Here is a 20,825-nt window from a genome sequence, read left to right as displayed (position 1 = left end):
TTAAAAGCTACTTAAAGAGGTACTCTCAACTGAAACATTTATGGCACATCCATGGAATATTTCATAAATTTTTAAAGCATCCATGCGGAGAATAATGGAGCGATATCCGCAGATCTTTCTGTTTATTCCTATAGAAGTTACAGAAACAGCTGAGCAAGCGGACTCACAGGTGTCACATACAGCATTTTCTGTGGCTTTTGCTTTTGGGGGAGGGGGGGGGAAGCTACAAGGCTGTGGCCAGATGTTAGATGTTAAAATGTTAAAGTCTATAGTAAGATATGAAAATATCTACATACACTGTATTTTGCTTTGTGCCATTTTAGTGGTATCTTTTTGGGTCAATGGTTTAGTTTTCTAAACACAGCATGCTGATGGTATGGCGCTTGTGTACAGCCGTGCATGTTGACATGTAGGGCGTGCATTGTGAGCACTTGGACAAGGTCTATGTTCAGAATTAACATTGACCTTATGGCCATGTACCAAATGAATGGATAGGACAGTACTTACAAGGTGTACTCCAAGGTGTTGAGAATAGAAAGTGCAACATGATTTTCTTTTTTTCTATTATTGTCAATTTTGAAATCAAATATTAATTTTATTTCTAGACAATTAAGGTGTCAGTTCTCTTTTATTACACTTTCCTTGTAACCTTTTTACAGTAATTATAAATGGAGAAGTGGCTTTTGGTGATGTGGACAGTTGCCCTTACAAGATGAGCTGCCCATGAGAGGATAGGAGGACAATTGATTCATGGTGTGTGATTTATTGTGGACTTTAAAACATGAGGATCAAACACTCATGGTGTATATTAACTTTGACACTGTACTAAATCTGCTTGTCATGGGACACCGCGGGGAGCATTTTTCAAACTTAAAGGCATCTGCTTTTTTTAAAGCTCTGTTCCAGGCTCCTCTGTTTCATGGTATTATTAGAGAAGCTAAATGTCAAGTTTTTCGTACTTACCAGCACAGATTATGCTGAAGGGGAAACCGCCAATCAGGGATATTTCGAGTAGTTCAAGCTGTGCTGTCGGGACTATGTTTGTACAGCAGATTCAGAGAATGTTTATACAATATCACTAATTGCGGAGAAACTAATTTTGCTGGTTAATAATTTGGTAGACTAAACAAACATAAGAACACTGTAACTTTAGAGAACTTTTTTATTCATATATTTTATTAAATTTCATTGGGTTGAATACTGAGTATATAACTTTAATTCTGTCACTTTTACCATTACATGTTTTAATACCTTAGCTCTTCCAAAAAAACTTGTAATATATAAACCAGATATCAGACTTTTTATAATATATCAAAGTTTTTCTGATGTTCTTAGTTCTTTCTTTAACCAAAAATATCTGTTCCTACTTAAAAACCATCAACAAGGAGGCTAACTGCTTTTTACAGATCTTATTATGGGTTTACATGAATTATGAATATAGTTTGTGTGATTATTTAGGACTGCCTGGTACCATGTGCTTATTTATACATTAACCGACAAATATGAATTCGCATATGAATAACTCATATTTGCACTGGATATTGATGTGTCATAGTAGGACTGCAGGTGACCGATCAAACTACAGCTTATACATAGCAGACACTAACACACACACACAAACTGTAAGGCTGAATTCCCACGTAGCGTAAACGCTGCGGAATTTCCGCAACAGAATTCTGTGCGGAAATTCTGCAGCATTTACAGTAGCAGCAAAGTGGATGATATTTAGAAAATCTCATGCCCTTGCTTTGGAAAAAACACGCAGTGTAAGGGCCCATGCACACGACCGTAAAAAAACCTCAGTTTTTGCGGACCGCAATTGCGGTCCACAAAAACTGAGCCATTCACTTTCATTGAACACTGACACCTTTCCGTAGCACTACGGAAGCGTGTCCGTGCCGTGAAAATGTTCCAGGAATTATGGAACATGTCCGTTCTTTTGCATTTTGCGGGCCGTGCTCCCATACTTTGTATGGGAGCACGGCCCGAAAATGCGGCTGTCAGTCGGCGGCCGGCCGTGCCCGCAATCGCGGGCCGTGATTGCGGTCACGGTCGTGTGCATGGGGCTTAATGTTAAATTGACCTGCGGTGCAGAATTTAATTCCTCAGCATGTCAATTTTTGCTGCGTTTTTGTTGATTTTCAGTTGCAGGTTTTTCCCATTGACTTCAATGGGGATGCAAAACCCGCAACGGTAAGCCCAGTGTTTTGACTTTTGCAGCATATTCGAAGCAATTACACCACAAAAAACGCAACTGCGGAAAATAAAAAAAATCTTAGTCACCCAGAACTCCCTCCTCCTTCCTGCAGCCGGCCTCCTATATATTTATGCTGTTATAAAACAATATGTAAAATGTAATTACACATATTTAAGAGCAGAAAACAGGACTGCTAAAGGATTGTTCAGCAAATTTCGAGCATTTTGCACAACTATGCAGTAGACTGCGAATGTAAGACATACATTGCTCCATACAGACAAGTATGGGACGAGAAATGTACATTTTTTTTACTTGCATTTCCATGTTTTATTTTATGCAGTTTTTACTTATTTTTTTAGTTTGTCTTTATATTGTGCAGGGTAGATAAAATCTCTGTTTGCTACCCAGAAATAGTCAACAAGCGGATGTTGACAGAATTTTTATTTGTTACTAGTAAAAACCGCTCTTATTTACGTAGGTTGTTGTTATGGCGACGCGCCCCTCCATCGCTGTTTGGTCCAGCCTCTCTGGATGACGCTGCAGCCCATGTGACCGCTGCAGCCTTTGATAGGCTGCAGCGGTGGTCACATAGGATGAAAAATCATCCCAGGAGGCCGACCGTCTGGGATGACGTTACATCCCATGTGACCACCGCTGCAGCCAATCACAGGCTGCAGCGGTCACATGGGCTGCAGCGTCATCCAGGGAGGCTGGACCAAACAGCGATGGAGGGACGCGTCGCCATAACAACAACCTACGTAAATAAGAGCGGTTTTTACCGCTGCTTTCCGCAGCGGAAATTCCGTCCGAGAAAACACACCACAACGTGGTGCGGTTTTCGGACGGAACGTACTGCTGGTTCCAGGTCGGATACGCTGTGTGGTTTTTACGCAGCGTATCCGTCCTGTGGGAACCCGCCCTAACTAGTAACAATTAACAATTCTGTCAACATCCGCTTGTTGACTATTTCTGGGTAGCAAACAGAGATTTTATCTACCCTGTACAATATAAAGACAAACTAAAAAAATAAGTAAACACTTCATAAAATAAAACATGGAAATGCAAGCAAAAAAATTTACATTTCTCGTCCCATACTTGTCTGTATGGAGCAATGTATGTCTTACATTCGTAGTCCACTGCATAGTTGTGCAAAATGCTTGAAATTTGCTGAACAATCCTTTAGCAGTCCTGTTTTCTGCTCTTAAATATGTGTAATTACATTTTACATATTGTTTTATAACAGCATAAATATATATATGGCTCATAAATATAGGATTACCAGCAGTTTATGTTAAGTTGTAAGAAATTACATCAGCCTATAATGTAGTGTATTACATAAACCACAGGAATAAAGTGTTGATACTAAACCAAGATTAGATATATTATATTTAAAAAATATACACGTATATGTCAACTAGTACTAGAAGCCGGTATTATTCTGAACTTTATTTTACAAATATAAGAGCTGGAATCTAGTATGGTAATACTAGTATCTGTGAGGATCAAAGAGTGGGCACAGAATACCCAAGAATGCATGTGTGTGTGTTTATATCTCCGTGTAACTGCCTGGGCATAGCATGTACCTCTGGGCAATGAACATATGTTACTGTAATACCAAAAGCTACAGGGAATATATTGTATATAACTTGGCAGGGAACATGTCACTGGGCACTGTACATGATAATGGCCACTTTAAACACCACAGTACCACTCATTTCAAACCTTGCTTTGGCCTGACTTATCTGTCCTTGCCTTCTAGAACGGTAACACAATGGGGGAAAGTTAACAACGTAAAGTCGCAAAAAAAACTAAACTTTTGGGTCACTTCCCCTGCTTTCGCCACTTTTCAACAATAGTAGGTGAAGCTTAGCAGAATGGGCATGGTCACCATTGCCTGACGCATTTACTATAATTCGATTTCATTCGTGTCGCACGGACAGCCCAAGATGTGACACATTTATTAGGAGGCATGTGCCTCTTAATAAGTTTGTTACATCTTACTTTAGATTGCTTTTTATTAAGGCTGGCGTAGTCTTAATACATCTCCCCCATAGTGATATTTTTTTACTTCTTTTACTTACATATTTTATCATAAACTGGTGCAGGTAACAGCAGATGTTTGTGGATCCCACAAAGAAACAACAGAGGACACAGCTGCACCCTTTTGTGGACTGTGCGATATCTTAGCTACAGTTTAGTGTCCGGTAGTTAGTTATATTTCTGGCCTAATGTGATAATTGCAGTTATACCTGCCATAATATTGCGGCTGGGTTCACACCTGCGTTGGTGTGTTCCATTGTTTTGCTCCGTCAGAGCAGCAGAACAAGGGAATAACGGAACCAACGGTTCTGTTGTACAACAGATACCGCCGGTTGCCAACGGAACCCATTGACTTTAATGGGTTCCGTTGGCTTTCCATCGGAGTGCCCGGGATTTTACCAGATGCAATAGCGCAGCATGAATCACTGTTGTCTCCGGTAATCTCTGGCAAACCCTAACGGAGCCTCCAATGCAGATATAAACATAGTCAAGCTGTATTCGTATACTTCATCCTGATTTATCTATTGTGTGCCACTGTTGTACAGGAAAGGGGCTTTCTGAGTCACCTATGGTGGAAGAATTCGCTCTCCCACATCTCTAGTTTACAGCAGTTTGTCTAGGAGAAGAAGCAGGTTGAGATGTAACAGATTGTTAAATAGCTTCAAAAGGAAATCTTCATTTAGATTGATTTTATCTGAATGTCCCTTATTTAGGTTCCTATAAAATTAATAAAATGATATATTCCCTGTGCGACTTATTGTATAGTCACTGATAACACAAGAACTAACACTAGTCCCATTTCCTGAGTTAGATTGTGTACAATATACCTGCTCTTCTAACTTTAAGATACAGACCATTTGGAATTGAAAAACATAACTTACCACCTTCTCCAGATCCAGATGCTGCATCTAAGGAGCAAAAGAGAAAAAAATCAAACATTAATTAAACCGATTTTTTTCCCCCCGTTTGTTATTTCTGGATTGATGTGTAAATCTACGTTTTATTGCCATGTTACTCCAGCTGTTAGATATTCTGTCTTTTCACAGTCATAAAATACATCTGGTGTTATACGGGCATAGACAAACCTAGCGCAATGCAAACTAGAAAACAGCATATGAAAATTCTTTGCATACTTATAAAGCAACGGCAAGTCATGAATATGCAAAACACAGCGTTATGTCCCCACCTGTACCTGTTCTGTATAAATAACTATACAAGCTAAAGGCTCCTGAATACAAGCTCTCCATGATGCTCAGTAGCATTTGTTAAATTGCCACCTTTTACTCCAGCACTCCCAAAAGTAAGTCTGGCGAGGGAAAGGATTATTCCTGAAGCAAATTTACAAATGACTTGACAATTTAAATGGGAGCTTTACCCTTTTATCTTCTGAAATGTCCATATGTGATGTCCATGTCCGAAAATAACAACGCCAGATGCCAATGAACACAGGTAAATTTAGGTAGACATTTTCTGAAAAAATCCAAGAAGCTCAATAATGCACCAAATGTGTATATAGAGTGGATAAAAAAAGTCTACACACCCCTGTTAAAATGCCAGTTTTTTTCATGTTACAAAATCAGTACAAGATGAATAATTTCATAACTTTTTGTACAATTCCATTGAAAAACAAACTGAAATCATTTAGAGGGTAAAAATACAATTAAAAAACAAAAATAATGTGGTTGCATCAATGTGAACACCCTCTTATAATTGGGGATGTGGTTGTGTTCAGAATTATGGCATGGCCAGACGTGGCGGAATTGCTCTGGAATTCCGCTGCGGCCAGTCCGCTGCGGAAATCCGCAGCGGACATTTTCTCCATTGGTTTCCACAACTTTTTAGTTAGGTTCATGCACACGTGGCAGAAAACTCCGCTGCGGACCATAGGCTGGGGTGCGGAATTTGCTGTCCGCAGCATACACTGGCTGTTGCGGACGTGTAGCGGACTTGTTGCAGACTTATTGCGGAATTTCTCCATTAACTTCAATGGAGATTCGAAATTCCGCAATGAAATCTGCAGATGTTATGTGTGTTGCGTTGCGTATTGGTTTTACGAACAGGATATTTCTTCATTCTGGCTGGACCTATGTGTTTCGAGGTCTATAGCGAGACTTAGATAAAATGTTTTAAAAGACAGCCGGAAGTACTCTTCATCTGAATACGCAACGACTAATCCGCAGCAATTTACTGCACATTTTAGGCAAAGCCGCAACAGAATCTGCAACGCAGATTATGTGCGGCATTGATGCAGACAGTGTCTGCAGAAATACGCCACGTCTGGCCATGCCCTTAGCCAATCACATTTAAACTCATGTGAAATAGTAGTCAGTGCACAGCTGGCATTATTTAAAGTGATTCTAAGTAACCTCATATAAAGTTCAGCTGTTCTATTGGGATTTTCCTGACATTTTCTTTGTTGTATGTGACAGCAAAAGCTATTGTAATGACGGGGGTAGGGAAACGGACAAGTGAGCCCTAATATACCCGCCACTCTGTCCCTGCCTACTTGCAACGACCCGCCCTAGGCGACGGGGTACAACTGGGCGGCGGTCCCTAAGCTCAGTAAGTGCAAGAGACAAAACAGACAAGGGAACACAAAGCAAAGGGAAATGGGGCAGTTGCCCACGGCAACACCGTGAGCAACAAGAGTGGTGAACGAGCCGAGTCAAACCGGGAGTGCACGAGGTACCAAACGCAGAGCAGGAGAGTAGTCAGAAAGCCAGGGTCAGTATGGAGCAGGATCAAATAGTCAGAAGCTGTAGCTGGGCCAGGAAACCACACGAGAAGAATCACAAGCAAAGGAGGAACAGGAAAGGCAGGTATAAATAGACAGAGGGCGAGAGCTAGCTCCGTCTGGCCAGGCTGCGATAGGCTCTCCCACTCCTAAGCCTGCCATGCTGAGTGGTGGAAGCTGGAGCCAGTCTCAGAGACATAGACTCAGGTGCAGACTGATTACCTATGGGCGTATACACAGAAGTTGTGCCTGGCAGATCCTTTACAGCTATGGTCCATAAATAGCTCACAACACATCAAAGGGATCTGATTGTTGAAAGGCATCAGTCAGGAGAAGGGTACCAAAGAACTCCAAGGCAATAGATATACCATGGAACACAGTGAAGACAGTCATCAAGAAGTGGATTACATTTGGCACAACAGTGACATTATTAAGAACTGGACGTCCCTCAAAACTTGATGAAAAGACAAGACGAAAATTGGTCCGGGAGGCTACCAAGAGGCCTACAGCAACATTAAAGGAGATGCAGGACTTTCTGGCAGGTACTGGTTGTGTAGTGCATTTGACAACAATCTCCAGTTTTCTTCATATGTCTGGGCTGTTGGGTGGCGTGGCAAGACGGAAGCCTTTTCTAACAAGGAAAAACATCCAAGCCCGGCTATATTTTGCAAAGACCTACATCAAGTCTGCCAAAAGCATGTGGGAAACGTGTTATGGTCTGATGAGACCAATGTTGAACTTCTTGGCCATAATTCCAAAAGGTATGTTTTTTTTTTTTGTTTTTTTTTTTGGTATTCTAAACTCGTTTTATTAAGAACTGTTACAGTAACAAGTATAAAAACAGTCACACATTGCTAATTACAATATATGGCATATTAGATCAAGGATATGTACAAATAGCAAGTCAAGTAATGAGTACATATAAAGCATTACAAACAGATGATTTCCCATTAATAATGGCGCTTAGACTGGTTTGCTAGGACGTATGTATGACAGTTCAACAAAAAGACAAAAACCAAAAACAGATATACAGGAAAACAAAACAACCTAGGACCCATGTTACCCATGAGCAACTGATAGATCTGGTACAGCCAGTCCATTGAGATACATAATAAAAATTTGTGGGTCACCTATATTCCTATCTCACATTATCTGGTGAACCAGCGGCGGGGTTGACTGTCAGAGGGGAGTTATTCCAAATATCCCAGACCTGACCTTAGAAAATTTAGTACTACAACCACGATTTAGAAATACAACTTTCTCAAAAGGTATTACAGAATTTACCAATTCCTTCCAATAACCAATGGATGGAGGTCGATCATTCATCCAATGTTGTGCTTCGTTTTCCGTGCTAGAAATAGAGTTTCTCTCAAGAAAGTACTAGTGTGGTGATTCCATGTCTCCCCATCCAGTATACCAAACAAACATATCTTAGGACATGAAGGAATGCCTACATGTAATAAGGATGATAACAGGGATAGTATATCGTTCCAGAAGTCCCTAATGACAGTGCATGACCATATCATATGCCAAAAATCTGCCTCCGGAACATGGCATCTCAGACATTCTGAAGAAGGCAAACGTCCCATTTTGTATATCCTAACCGGGGTCAGGTATGCCTGGTGGTATTATATATAACTGGATCATTTTATTGTTTGCGGATGGGGAAACCTGAAGATGAGACTCCAAAATATCATCCCACTCATCTGTCTGGATGGTAGGAATACATCGTTTCCATCTACTCTCTATAGCAAGTGGAGTGGAATTCACCGTGACGGATAACAAATGGGTATAGAGAGCGGATATCAGGCCTCGTGGACCTTGGGAGTTAAGAATCCCTATCAGTGGAAAGGAAGAGATTGTTAAGTTATTTCTCAAGTGATGGAATTGGGTTTGTAGAATATGTTGGGTCTGTAGATACCTATGAAAATGGGTGCGTGGTATGTCATACTTATCCAAAAGGTATGTTTGTCGCAAATCCAACACTATACATCCCCAAAAGAACACCATACATACCCACAGTGAAGCATGATGGAGGCAGCATTATGCTTTGGGGCTGTTTTTCTGCAGCTGGAACTGGGGCTTTAGTCAAGGTGGAGGGAATTATGAACAGCTCCAAATATCAGTCAATATTGGCCCAAAACCTGCAGGCCTCTGCTAAAAAGCTGAAGATGAATTTCACCTTTCAGAACGACACAAAGCATACCTCTAAATCAACAAAAGAATGGCTTCACCAGAAGAAGATCAAAGTTTTAGAATGGCCCAGCCAGAGCCCAGACCTGAATCCCATTGAAAATCTGAGGGCTCTTGCAATTTGACAGATTTGGAGCACTTTTGCAAGGAAGAGTAGGCAACAATTGCCAAGTCAAGATGTGCCATGCTGACAGATTCTACCCAAAAAGACTGAATGCTGTCATAAAGTCAAAGGGTAATTCAACAAAATATTTGTTTAAGGGTGTGCATATTTATGCAACATTATTTTTGTTTTTTATTTTTCCACCGCAAAAGATTTCAGTTTGTTTTTTAATGGAACTTTAATTTTCAAAAGGGCTTCTGAAAAATAAGAACTTAAACCTGATTGGTTGCTATGGGCAACTACTCCATTTTTCCTTTGCACCAGTTTGGATAAATCTCTCCAATAGTTATATGTGCATTATGTGGCATCATACTTCAATAAAAGGATCTCACAACATGAATGAAAAACTTTTTACTGAGCTTTTATTTTTTCTGATGGACAGAACTTTGTAGAATAACTGTTATAGAAATGATGATGACATGACAGCTGTGATGACAATATCATTATACTAATCTTTACGTATTGTGATCCTATATACAGTATTTTTGTAAGTAGACTGCTTGTGTATACCCTATATCCATTCTTTATAGTACAAGTATTTTTCTAATTTACTATGTGTAGTAAAATGCAGCTGATCTCAGACTGCTGAGTGGAGGAAGGCATTGTCTTAGGGCTTGTCTACACGTAACAGATTTGCTGCAGAAAATTTCTGCAGCATTTACGCGTCAACTAGCAGACAATCCACTGCCGAAATGTCATGCATTTTTTCCTGCGAAAATAGTGTGGATATTTGCTGTGTTTTTTTTATGCGTTTTTCCAACGGCTGTGTGATGATATTTTTTGCTCCTGTGATGTCATTTCCACCCCCTGTAAGAAATGCTGCAGCAATTCCACAGCAAATTAAGCAGTACATTGTAGTTTGCTGCAGAATTGTTGTTCCTCATTAATTTCCGCAGCAATAATTGACATGATGCGGAAATAAAATTACGTACCACAGGTGAATTTTTGGACAGAATTTTTCCGTAGCCTGTGGATGACATTTGTTAGATTACACCCACTTTGCTGCCACTGTATTCCGCTGCAATACGCAGCAATTCCGTTACGTGTGGATAAGCCCTTGTGAAATCTTTCTATAAACTGCCTGTAATAAATTTTATATGGACATGACCTGTTTGCTAAGTGTTTATTTGTTGTCTGAAACCCCTGACGTGAGAAACACTACAGACATTTCTCTATACGTGCGCATCTTGCATTGTTCTTTATTGAAGTATGTTTTTCTTGTGATACTTTCCATCATAAAAATGTATTTTGGTGGATTGTTATGAATTGACCTATTCTCATGTGTAAAAGGAATCCTGGTTTTCACTGCTAAAATAATAGCAAGAAGCTCAATTCAATTTCATCCAGCCATTTCTAAAAGAACAATACAGCGATTACAACTGCGAGAACAAATGGGGCATTGTACGTTCTGCGCACAAAGCTGTCCGCTCCGTTTATAGGTTGAACAGCGCAGTATAAACAAAGTGCTAGATATCCTCATACTCCGTGCTTCTTTATCTAAAACAAGATGCTAGAAAATAGACATAAGTGTCCGCAATTTCTTTCTTAACAGCATTACATTTTTCATTATATATGAAATAATGACTCATGATGACTTAGAGGTACTTAAAGAATCTCTGTCACCACATTATAAGTGCCCTATCTCCTACATAATGTGATCGCTGCTGTAATGTACATCACAACAATGGTATTTATTTAGAAAAACGATCAATTTTGACTGAGTTATGACCTATTTTAGATTTATGCTAATGACTTTCTTAATAAACAACTGGGCGTGTTTTTACTTTTTGACCAAGTGGGCGTTGTGGAGAGAAGTGTATGACGCTGACCAATCAGTGACCAATCAGCGTCATACACTACTCTCCATTCATATACTCAGCACATAGTGATCTTGCGTTGTTCACTATGTGCTGTCACTTACTCACACATTAACGTTACTGAAGTGCCTTGAGAGTGAATAGACATCGCTTCCAACCAGGACGCGATGTCTATTCACAATCCCTACACTTCGGTAACGTTTGTGTGGGACTTACAGCACAGCACATCACATCGAGATCACGCTGTGCTGTCATTTACAGCGTGATCTCGCATGGAGCTGTGTTATTTGTGATTCCCTAATATAATTTCAGTAGCAGATCTGAAGCTTGGGAAGCTATAGACAACCAAACGAGTGGTACGTTTAAAGTTAATGTAACCTGAGGCGAAGAGGGATATTGGGACAGTGACATCTGAATTTTTAAGTTGTGACTGGAATGAAAAAACATTTTGAGCAAAATGGATGCCCTGTGGCAAGGGGGGAGTGGGGTGATGCTCTCTTTGCTGTTATTTTTGAATCCCTTTGTCATGCACCTCCCACTCAGGCCCTGCGTTAGTCATAACACAGTCTATACATTTTGAGCAAAGCTACCGATATGCCTCCAATAGATGTTGGCGCAACATTTCTCATCTCTGCTTTCCCAATAAACCCTGCAATCTCAGCTTGCATATTTGCTTTAGGGAAATGGGGATAAAGGGAATGCTACACACCTCTGACACTGCTTATCTCACTTATGAAACAAATCAGACAAAATCCAATCTGTCTTATTTTCTAACAATGAGGGACAGGAGGGGAAGAAAGGGAAGGTGTTGAAACTTTTGTCCAAAATTGGATCAAAAACAAAATAGGAATTGAAAATCTGTCTCCTTTGTTTGGCATAGAGAAAGCTCATAGAGTACCAGCAAGAGTGCCTATCCCTGGTTCTAGACCTAGAGCTATAATAGCCAAGGTTCTAAATTCCCGGGATAGAGATAATATATTGAGAAAGTCAAGGGAGTTACAAAATCTATCCCATAACAATTCAAAAATAGCAATCTATCCTGACTACTCATATGACACTCAATTAAAGAGACAAGCTTTTGGTCCAGTCAAGAAAAAACTCAGAGAGGCAGGGATTAAATATTCTTTAATGTATCCAGCAAAATTGAGAACAGAATATCAGGGTAAGGTTAATTTTCATTCGTCACAGGAAGAGACATTTAAGTGGTTAGCAAGTTTGAAATCATTATGAATTAATTAATGGTGTATTAGGGGAACATGCGTTGGTTGAGAGACTTGTTAAAAATATGACAAGTCAACGGAAGGGAAGGGGAGGGGGGTGGGGCAAGACCGGTCTGGTATTGGTATACATTAAGAATTTTTTACGAATATGTTTTATAAAATTTCTAATATTTGTCACTTTTCATTCTGTTAAAACGCACGGATGAACACTAAAATTGTGGTATGGAATATTAGGGGAATGGGGGAAAAATTGGTAGAAGCTAATATAGCTTTGATATTGAAACCAGGTAAATGCCCGGAAAGGATGGAATCTTACAGACCTATTTCCCTGTTGAACACGGATGCTAAACTTTTCGCCAAAGTGTTAGCGGGAAGGTTGGCTAAAGTAATCTCTACTGTAGTACATAGTGATCAGCAGGGATTTATTTCTGGTAGAACGGTCAACCAGTGTGTTCGTCGGGTATTTGGGAATATTCAAGTTACACCAGGAGAGGCCCCCCGCTCCATTCTGTCTCTCGATGCAGTCAAAGCATTTGACAGAGTGGAGTGGGGCTATTTATGGGCAGTCATGAGAAAGCAAGGTTTTGGAGAATTTTTTTATAGGAATGGTTAAATTATTATATAATGGTCCTAGAGCAAACATTAACATAAATGGTGAGAACTCAGAATTTTTCAATTTAAGTAGGGGTACAAGACAGGGTTGTCCTCTTTCTCCCCTACTCTTTGCATTGGCAATGGAACCTCTCGCCTGTTTGATCAGAGAGGATGGAAATATTGTGGGTTTTGGAGCTAGGGGGGAAGAGGATAAAATTATCTTATATGCTGACGACCTTTTATTTTTTTTGACGAACCCGGAAGAAAAATTGGATTATGTTATATCTACTATTCAAAGATTTGGATTCTATTCTGGTCTAAAGATCAATTGGGAAAAATCCATATTAATGCCACTAGATAAAAGCGATTTAGTACTACAAACAAAACTTAGAATCATATATCCAGGAGAAAGTTTTAGATATTTGGGTATAGAAATTTCAGATAATATAAAAGAATTTTTGGATTATAATTTGCTCCCCCTTATAAACGAAATGGAAAAAAAAATAAGAATATGGAACAAATTGCCAATATCAAAAGCCGATAAAATTGTCTTGATTAAAACAGTTCTAATCCCCAAACTTTTATGTGTTTTTGGGGTTACCCCGGTGTGGATACAAGATAAATATTTTAAGAAAATCATAACTATCTTTAATAACCTGATTTGGGGAAGGAAGAGAGTTCGGATTAAGCTAGACTACTTATGTCCTTCAAGAGAACAAGGAGGACTAGCATTTCCAGATATTCGAGTATATTACTTAGCAGCACAATTACAATACATACAAGAATGGGATAAGGCCGAGTTCTTACAATGGTTGATCACTAACATTAAAGGCCGTTTTTCAGATATTTATGAGGTGTTAGAATCTGGTCAATTAAAATCTGGAGTTATGGAAAACGTGTTGACAGCACAACTCCTGCATGAATGCTGGAATAGTTTAAGAAATATGACTGGTCGAAATGGTTTTTTATCCTTTTCCCCGTTATGGCACAATCTTAATATAGAAGAATGTAAGGCTATCCCAGAGTTACCACTGTTAAAACTTAAAGGGATTAGATATGTACTAGATATAATGGAAGAAGGAAAAATCAAAACATGGGAAAAATTATCAGTTGATTTTGACTTGATGGAGAAGGAAAGATTCTCCTATATCCAATTAAAGCACGCATTTGATAAATTTAAAGATGGCAACCCTCTCAATAAAGACCATATGGATGACTTTTACAAAAAAACTGAGAAAATACAAATGTGAAAAAAACCTCTCTCCAGGTTGTATAAATCCCTGATGGAAATAAAGTCAAGGAAAATAAAATTTAATTGTGTTATAAAATGGGAGAAGGAATTGAATAACGATTGTGTTCTTGATTGGAACATAATATTTAAAAATATTTCTAAAGTATCGATAAGCATGAACCATCAGCTTATTCAGTTCAATTTGATACATAGGCTTTACTATACGCCAGTCCTTTTGAGTAAGTTCTCGATTAATAAAGCTTCTAACTGCCCCAGATGTGGTGCAGCGGAAGCAAACTATTTGCACATGTTATGGAATTGTATTAAGATTGCTGATTACTGGGATAGAATTTTTAAAAACATTTTGGAAAAAATTGACCCAGATATAGTGTTTCAACCTCAACTGGTATTGCTGGGTGATGATTCCAAATTAAAAATTTCTAAGGAAAAAAAATGTGGATTAATAAAACTATTATTTATTGCAAAATTACTAATAGTTAGAAAGTGGATATCTAGCTCCCCACCGGAGTTTAATGCTTGGGTAAATAATGTAAAAATTATAATGAAATATGAGAAAATCTATAATCAAGGCAAACACCGTAAAACCTATTGGGGGGAGTGGTAAGAATTTTTGTTCTCTTTGTTTTTTCTTTTACCAAGATCGGTCTTGAGAGGGTGGGGGGTGGGAGTAGGGGAAAAATGTAAAAATGTGCATAATTGTATTTTCTTTATTCCTTACTTGTATGGAATTTTATATTGTATTGAATAAAAAAAAACAAAACAATGAGGGACAGGTCGGAATGATGGTTTGTGATGTTGGGATCCACTAAAAACAATGTAAGGCCACTTTCACATGGCAGTATTTGTGCCAGTATTCTGCATCAGTATTTGGAAGCCAAAACCAGGAATAGAATCACCACAGAGAAAAAGTATAATGGAAAGATTTACACCTCTTCCATGTTTTGGACCCACTCCTGTTTTTCCATAACATAATAATAGGATATACTCAGACCTCGTAAAGGCGACAATAGCTTACATTACAATTTCTCTTGTGTTATTAAAGCGATCCGGCCCTTTGCCAGGTAGGCATGTTTTTTTTTTAGTTAATGTTACATACTGATAGTTAACGCTGCCTCTGAATTAAAGGAATCATGTTGGTTTGTGGCATTAACTTTAATATATTCATAAAGAATGTCAGCAGATCTTACTACAGATGCATTGTGAATTTCAAATAACATGTTACTATACCCAAAAACTTAGATAAAAAAAAGGTTAATTGCATATTTATCTGTTTTCTGAAGCCTGAAATTTAAATTGCAAGGAACAACCTGCTAGATAATTAATTTCTAGCATTTAATGATCAGATAGTTCTCTAGTAAATTAGATTTCCAGTCACCAGTAAGGCTTAATACAGTCTGACTGTGTGAAACAATGTTCAATAAGTAAAAATGTTACTAATGTAATGTAGATTTGGAAACAGTTATTTTTTTTAAACATTTTTAAACTAAGTTAAAGGGATTTCTTTTTTTTAACAGAAATGGGTCAGTTTCCCACACCCCACACCCGTCCTGCAAAGCTGAGATATACGCGCACGGTGTGGGAAGCCTTAAGGCTAAATTAACACTTGCGTTGAATAATACGTTACTTTTAATTGCATCCGTTCACGTCCGTTATGTTAGTCATCCGTTTTGGTACAAAGATGAAAGTGCAGACTACAGCACTTTTTCGCCGTTTACAAAAACGGATGTCTAACGGATGGGTTATGTTTATCATTGGTGTCAATGTAAGACGGATATAAACTGATTGTAATCCATTTTTATCCGTTATTTTGATTTCAATGGGATTTTTAACGTATCCGTTTTATAATTATCTCTGATCTAAAAATGGGTCAGAGTAGCGGGTTATACAATGCAAGTGTGAACTTAGCCTGAGAGGCTACACATCATCTGTATAAATATTTACAATGCATTCGGAAAGTCTTCAATTTTTTCACATTTTGTTATGTTGAGGCCTTCAATTCAAGTTTTTCCCCATCATTCTGCATTCAATACCCCATAATGACAAATTGAAAACTGAATGTTAGTAATCTTTGCTAATTTATTTAAAAGGAAAAACTAAAATATTGCATTGACGTAAGTATTTAGACCTTTACTCAGTACTTAGTTGAAGCACTTTTGGCAGTGATAATAGCCTCCAGTCTTCTTGGGTATGATGCCACAAGGTTTGCACACCTGGATTTGGGGATTTTCTGCCATTCTTCTCTGCAGATCCACTCACGCTCTGTCTGGTTGGATGGGGACTGTCGGTGGACAGCCATTTTCAGGTCTTTTTAGAGATGTTCAATTGGGTTCAAGTCAGGGCTCTGGCTGGGCCACTCAAGGACATTCACAGAGTTGTCCCTAAGCCACTCCTGTGTTGTCTTGGCTGTGTGCTTAGGGTCTTTGTCTTGTTGGAAGGTAAACCTTCAGCCCAGTCTGAGGTCCAGAACACTCTGGATCAGGTCCTCATTACAAATATCTTTGTACTTTGCTCTATTCATCTTTCCCTCAACCCTGACCAGTCTCCCTGTCCCAGCCTCTGAAAAACACCCCCACAGCATGATGCTGCCACCACCTTGCTTCACTGGGCAGCAGATGAGCAGTGCCCGGTTTCCTCCAGACATGACGCTTAGAATTGAGGCCAAAAAGTTCAATCTTGGTTTAATCAGACCACAGAATATTGTTTCTCACCGTCTGAGAATCCTTTAGGTGCTTTTTTGCAAACTACAGTCTTTTACTAAGGAGAGGCTTCTTTCTGCCCACTCTGCCATAAAGCCCAGCTTGGTGGAATGCTGCAGTGATGGTGGACCTTCTGGAAGTTTCTCCCATAAACCAGAAAGAGAAGAATAGTCACAATCAAGTATTTGCAAAATGACAAACAATCTTTATTTCAGTCAAAAATACACAGAAAAAACCCATTACAACTATACACAGTAAAAAGAATGAACCCTCATAAAGAGATGGAATCCGAACATGAAAGCAGCCTGGTCCCCCAGATGTTTAAAATGGTCACAAGATTTCTTTCTCCCCGCCCGCCGGGCGGGGCTGCACCGTTTGGGGCACACACGAGAGGAGGGGATTTTAACCATGGGTTCATACGATAGGACGCTATCGTGGGTGGGTGGGGTGTATCGGCGGCTGTCATTAGTGACTGCCGCCGAACAACTTACCGCCTGATGGGAAACAGCTGCTGCTTCATTTGAAACCACTTGAGAGGAGAGTATATTTAGGGCTACGTGGGGCATTTGGACATCAACCCCTGACGAAGCACCAGCGAAATGCACGTCGGGTCTGGCAGCGGTCTCCCCTCCCGGTCCTGATCTCCTGCTCATTTTCCACTACGTAGGTGTAGGTATACTGCTCACTATTTTGCCTATGACTGCACTTTGCATGTATTTTATTAGGTATCTATCTGTGCAAATGTACTATGCTTAGCACCTGCCTAAAAATATTGATTTATGCTCTTTGTGGGATCTTGTGACCATTTTAAACATCTGGGGGACCAGGCTGCTTTCATGTTCGGATTCCATCTCTTTATGAGGGTTCATTCTTTTTACTGTGTATAGTTGTAATGTGTTTTTTCTGTGTATTTTTGACTGAAATAAAGATTGTTTGTAATTTTGCAAATACTTGGTCGTGACTATTCTTCTCTTTCTGGCTTATTATATCAGTTACTGTGACCATTGGCACAATTTGGGGTATTGCTCGGTTTGCTAAGTTTTTCTCATATGCACACAGGATCTTTGGAGCGCAGCCTGAGTGACTATTGGGTTCTTGGTCACCTCTCTTACCAAGGCCCTTCTCCCACAATTATTTAGTTTGGTGGGGCGGCAAGCTCTAGGAAGAGTCCGGGTTGTACCAAACTTCTTCCATTTAAAAATTATGGAGACCACTGTGCTCTTGGGAACTTTCAGTGCAGCAATTTTTTTGTACCCTTCTTCAGATCTTTGCCTCCACACAATCCTGTCTTAGAGCTCTACATACAGATCTTTCCTCCTCCTTGCTTGGTTTTTGCTCTGATATGCATTGTCAGCTGTGAAACCTTATATAGACAGGGGTGTGTCTTTCCAATTCATGTCCAATCAAATGAATCTACTACAGGTGGACTCCAATCAAGGTTTAGAAACACTTCAAAGATGATCTAGGGAAATGGGAGACCCCAGAGCTAAATTTCAAGTGTCATAGCAAAGGGTCTGAATACTTATGTCCATGCGAAATTTGAGTTTTTAACTTTGAATACATTTGCAAAAATACCTAAAATTCTGTCATCACTTTGTTATTATCTGGTATTGAGTGCAGAATGATGGAAAAAAACGTGACATTTTTTTATTTGAACACAAAGCCTCAACATAACAAAATGTTAAAAAGGTGAAAGGGTCTGAAGACATTCCGAATGCACTGTATCTACACAAATAACAGAGTGGTTCCTGACATTGCTCAGTGACCAAAAGCATGGGTTTTTTCATCCTCCGTTTGCCAAAAATGTTTCTTTTCTAGGAAAGGTATAAGTCCACCCTGGCCAAACAATCACTGCTGCATCGTTCCGAGTTGGCAGATGTGGTTGTTAAACCCACACTGCCCTCAGTTAGCATTTTGCAGTTCTGCAGGGGAATGCTGATGCAAGATACCATAACGCTCTCCAAAGATAAGTAGAATGGGTTGACGGCAAAACCGGAGTGCAGCAATGATGTCACTGCTTTGTAGTTATGGCCAACAGCAACAGAGCACTGAATGAGGGAAATGTGATTCTGATAACAGCTGCTGAGACCCCTGAACCATGCAGCAGAAGTTATTTCCCCTGGGAGTACTTGGACTTTTCTGGAATAAAATCTCTATGAAATAAGCAATCTAGGGCATATGAATGGAAAACCTGTATAGTCCTATAGTGTATTTTCCTTATATAGGTAACAGGGTTGAGGCATGACCCTAGCACACCTGCAGACATTTTGGAGTTCAAGCTAAAATAATGAATTTTACGTACTTAAATGATGGTTATGTGTTCCATTATTAAATATGTGAGATATATGATATTGATACTGTAAAATTGTGGATTGAAAATGAAAGATGTATATATTATATTTTAAGACTAAAGGGTTCCCTAATAAACAATTACACTAAACTCAAGTTTGTATTCGAGTTTGCCTTTAATATTTTACTGCGTTACATTACACACATTACACAAATATATCAAATACACTTATTATACACACAATTATACTTCACAGCAACGAAGATTAAATTAATCACTGTCAGAAGAATTCAAAAGAACATTTCCATCTCTTTACAATGTATAAATGTGAATGAGGAGATTGCCCTGTCAAATTGATAAGGAAACAATGTCATTTGGCAATTAGCACAGTCAAATACATTGCTAAAAAAAAGTTTGTCTAGAAATGAAATAGATTGTGCTCAAAATGGATTTTATTTGTTTTTTCATAATTTGAAAACAAAATCACGTAAGGGGTTATCCGGGCATGGGGCGGTTTTTCATAGGCTTCGTTCACATCTGCGTTGGGGTCCCGTTCTGACGTTCCATCGGAGGTTTCCGTCAGAATGGGACCCCGAACAGACACAAACTGACACGAACAAAAACCAATGGTTTCCGTTTCCATCACCATTGATTTCAATGGTGACGAATCGGGTGCCCATGATTTCCCTTTGTGTCATTTCTGCACCGGAGCCGTCGTTTTGCCGGAAGCAATAGCATACTACGGGGTAAGTATGGTTGTTTTTTTTTAACCCAGTGCTGCATTATGCAGCGGAAAATTCTTTTGAAAAACCGCACTACATTGTGGACGGAAGGTGCTGTGGGTTCAAGATTGGATACGCTGCACAGTTTTTACGTAGCGTATCCGACTCGTGGGAACCCGGCCTAAAAAGTTATTCCCATCTCAAACATTTATGGCAAATCCACAGGTAATGCCATAAATGTCTAATAAATGCTGGTCCCAGCTCTGTTGAGTCCTACCAGGCAGGACGGTGGTCATGTGACCCCCTTTCTCGATATAGCACCACTCCTCCCCAATAAGTAATCACAAATCATGTAGAATGCCAAGTCTCCATCTACAGCTTCTAACCAGCATGTTTTGTAAAATGAAACATCTTTATCCACCTGTTAATTACGCAGCCAATTGTCATCTTTACTCCCAGGAGTCATGAGTTGTAATCTGGCACAAATGTGCCGATATAAGCTAATATTTATTATATATGTATCTATACCATTATAGGTCTCCAATTACACACAAATTGTCCAGTATTGTCCCCTGATGAACCAACTAGGGGGAAACGCGTTGGGACAGTTATGAAGTATCAGTGTTGTGGTCATTTCATGCAATATTTGGTGCTTAGAAATTACAACACTTATTGTATGTGATAGAGTTTTTGTATACCTGAAGTTTGACCATAGGGTGCGTATGGTACCTCGCCATCTAGATGTAATTTTCTGGTGATTATTGTGGATTTTTTATTGATTCAACCCTGGTTGTGTCAGGGGTATTTGTGTATCACAATAATTACCTAGAGTATTTTATTCTGATGAATAAAGGTTATGTTTTATGAAGAGTTCCCACTCTGTGATACAACGTGTTTCTTTGAGGAA

At 39.3% G+C, this 20,825-nt stretch overlaps 1 protein-coding gene across 1 annotated transcript in view; it reads right to left on the bottom strand.

The window, feature by feature from the left end:
- TMEFF1 (transmembrane protein with EGF like and two follistatin like domains 1) overlaps window positions 1–20,825 on the bottom strand; it is a 217,185-nt gene that overhangs the window by 70,930 nt on the left and 125,430 nt on the right. The window contains exon 4 of the mRNA XM_075826790.1: window positions 5,119–5,145. Within this exon, the coding sequence (XP_075682905.1) occupies window positions 5,119–5,145 (27 nt within the window). The remainder of the gene's footprint in view (window positions 1–5,118; window positions 5,146–20,825) is intronic.

This window comes from Rhinoderma darwinii, chromosome 5 (assembly GCF_050947455.1).
Source record: "Rhinoderma darwinii isolate aRhiDar2 chromosome 5, aRhiDar2.hap1, whole genome shotgun sequence".
NCBI classification, from domain to species: Eukaryota; Metazoa; Chordata; class Amphibia; order Anura; family Rhinodermatidae; genus Rhinoderma; species Rhinoderma darwinii.
Note: the sequence above shows the minus strand (reverse complement) of the source record. Positions and strands in the feature narration are given on the sequence as shown.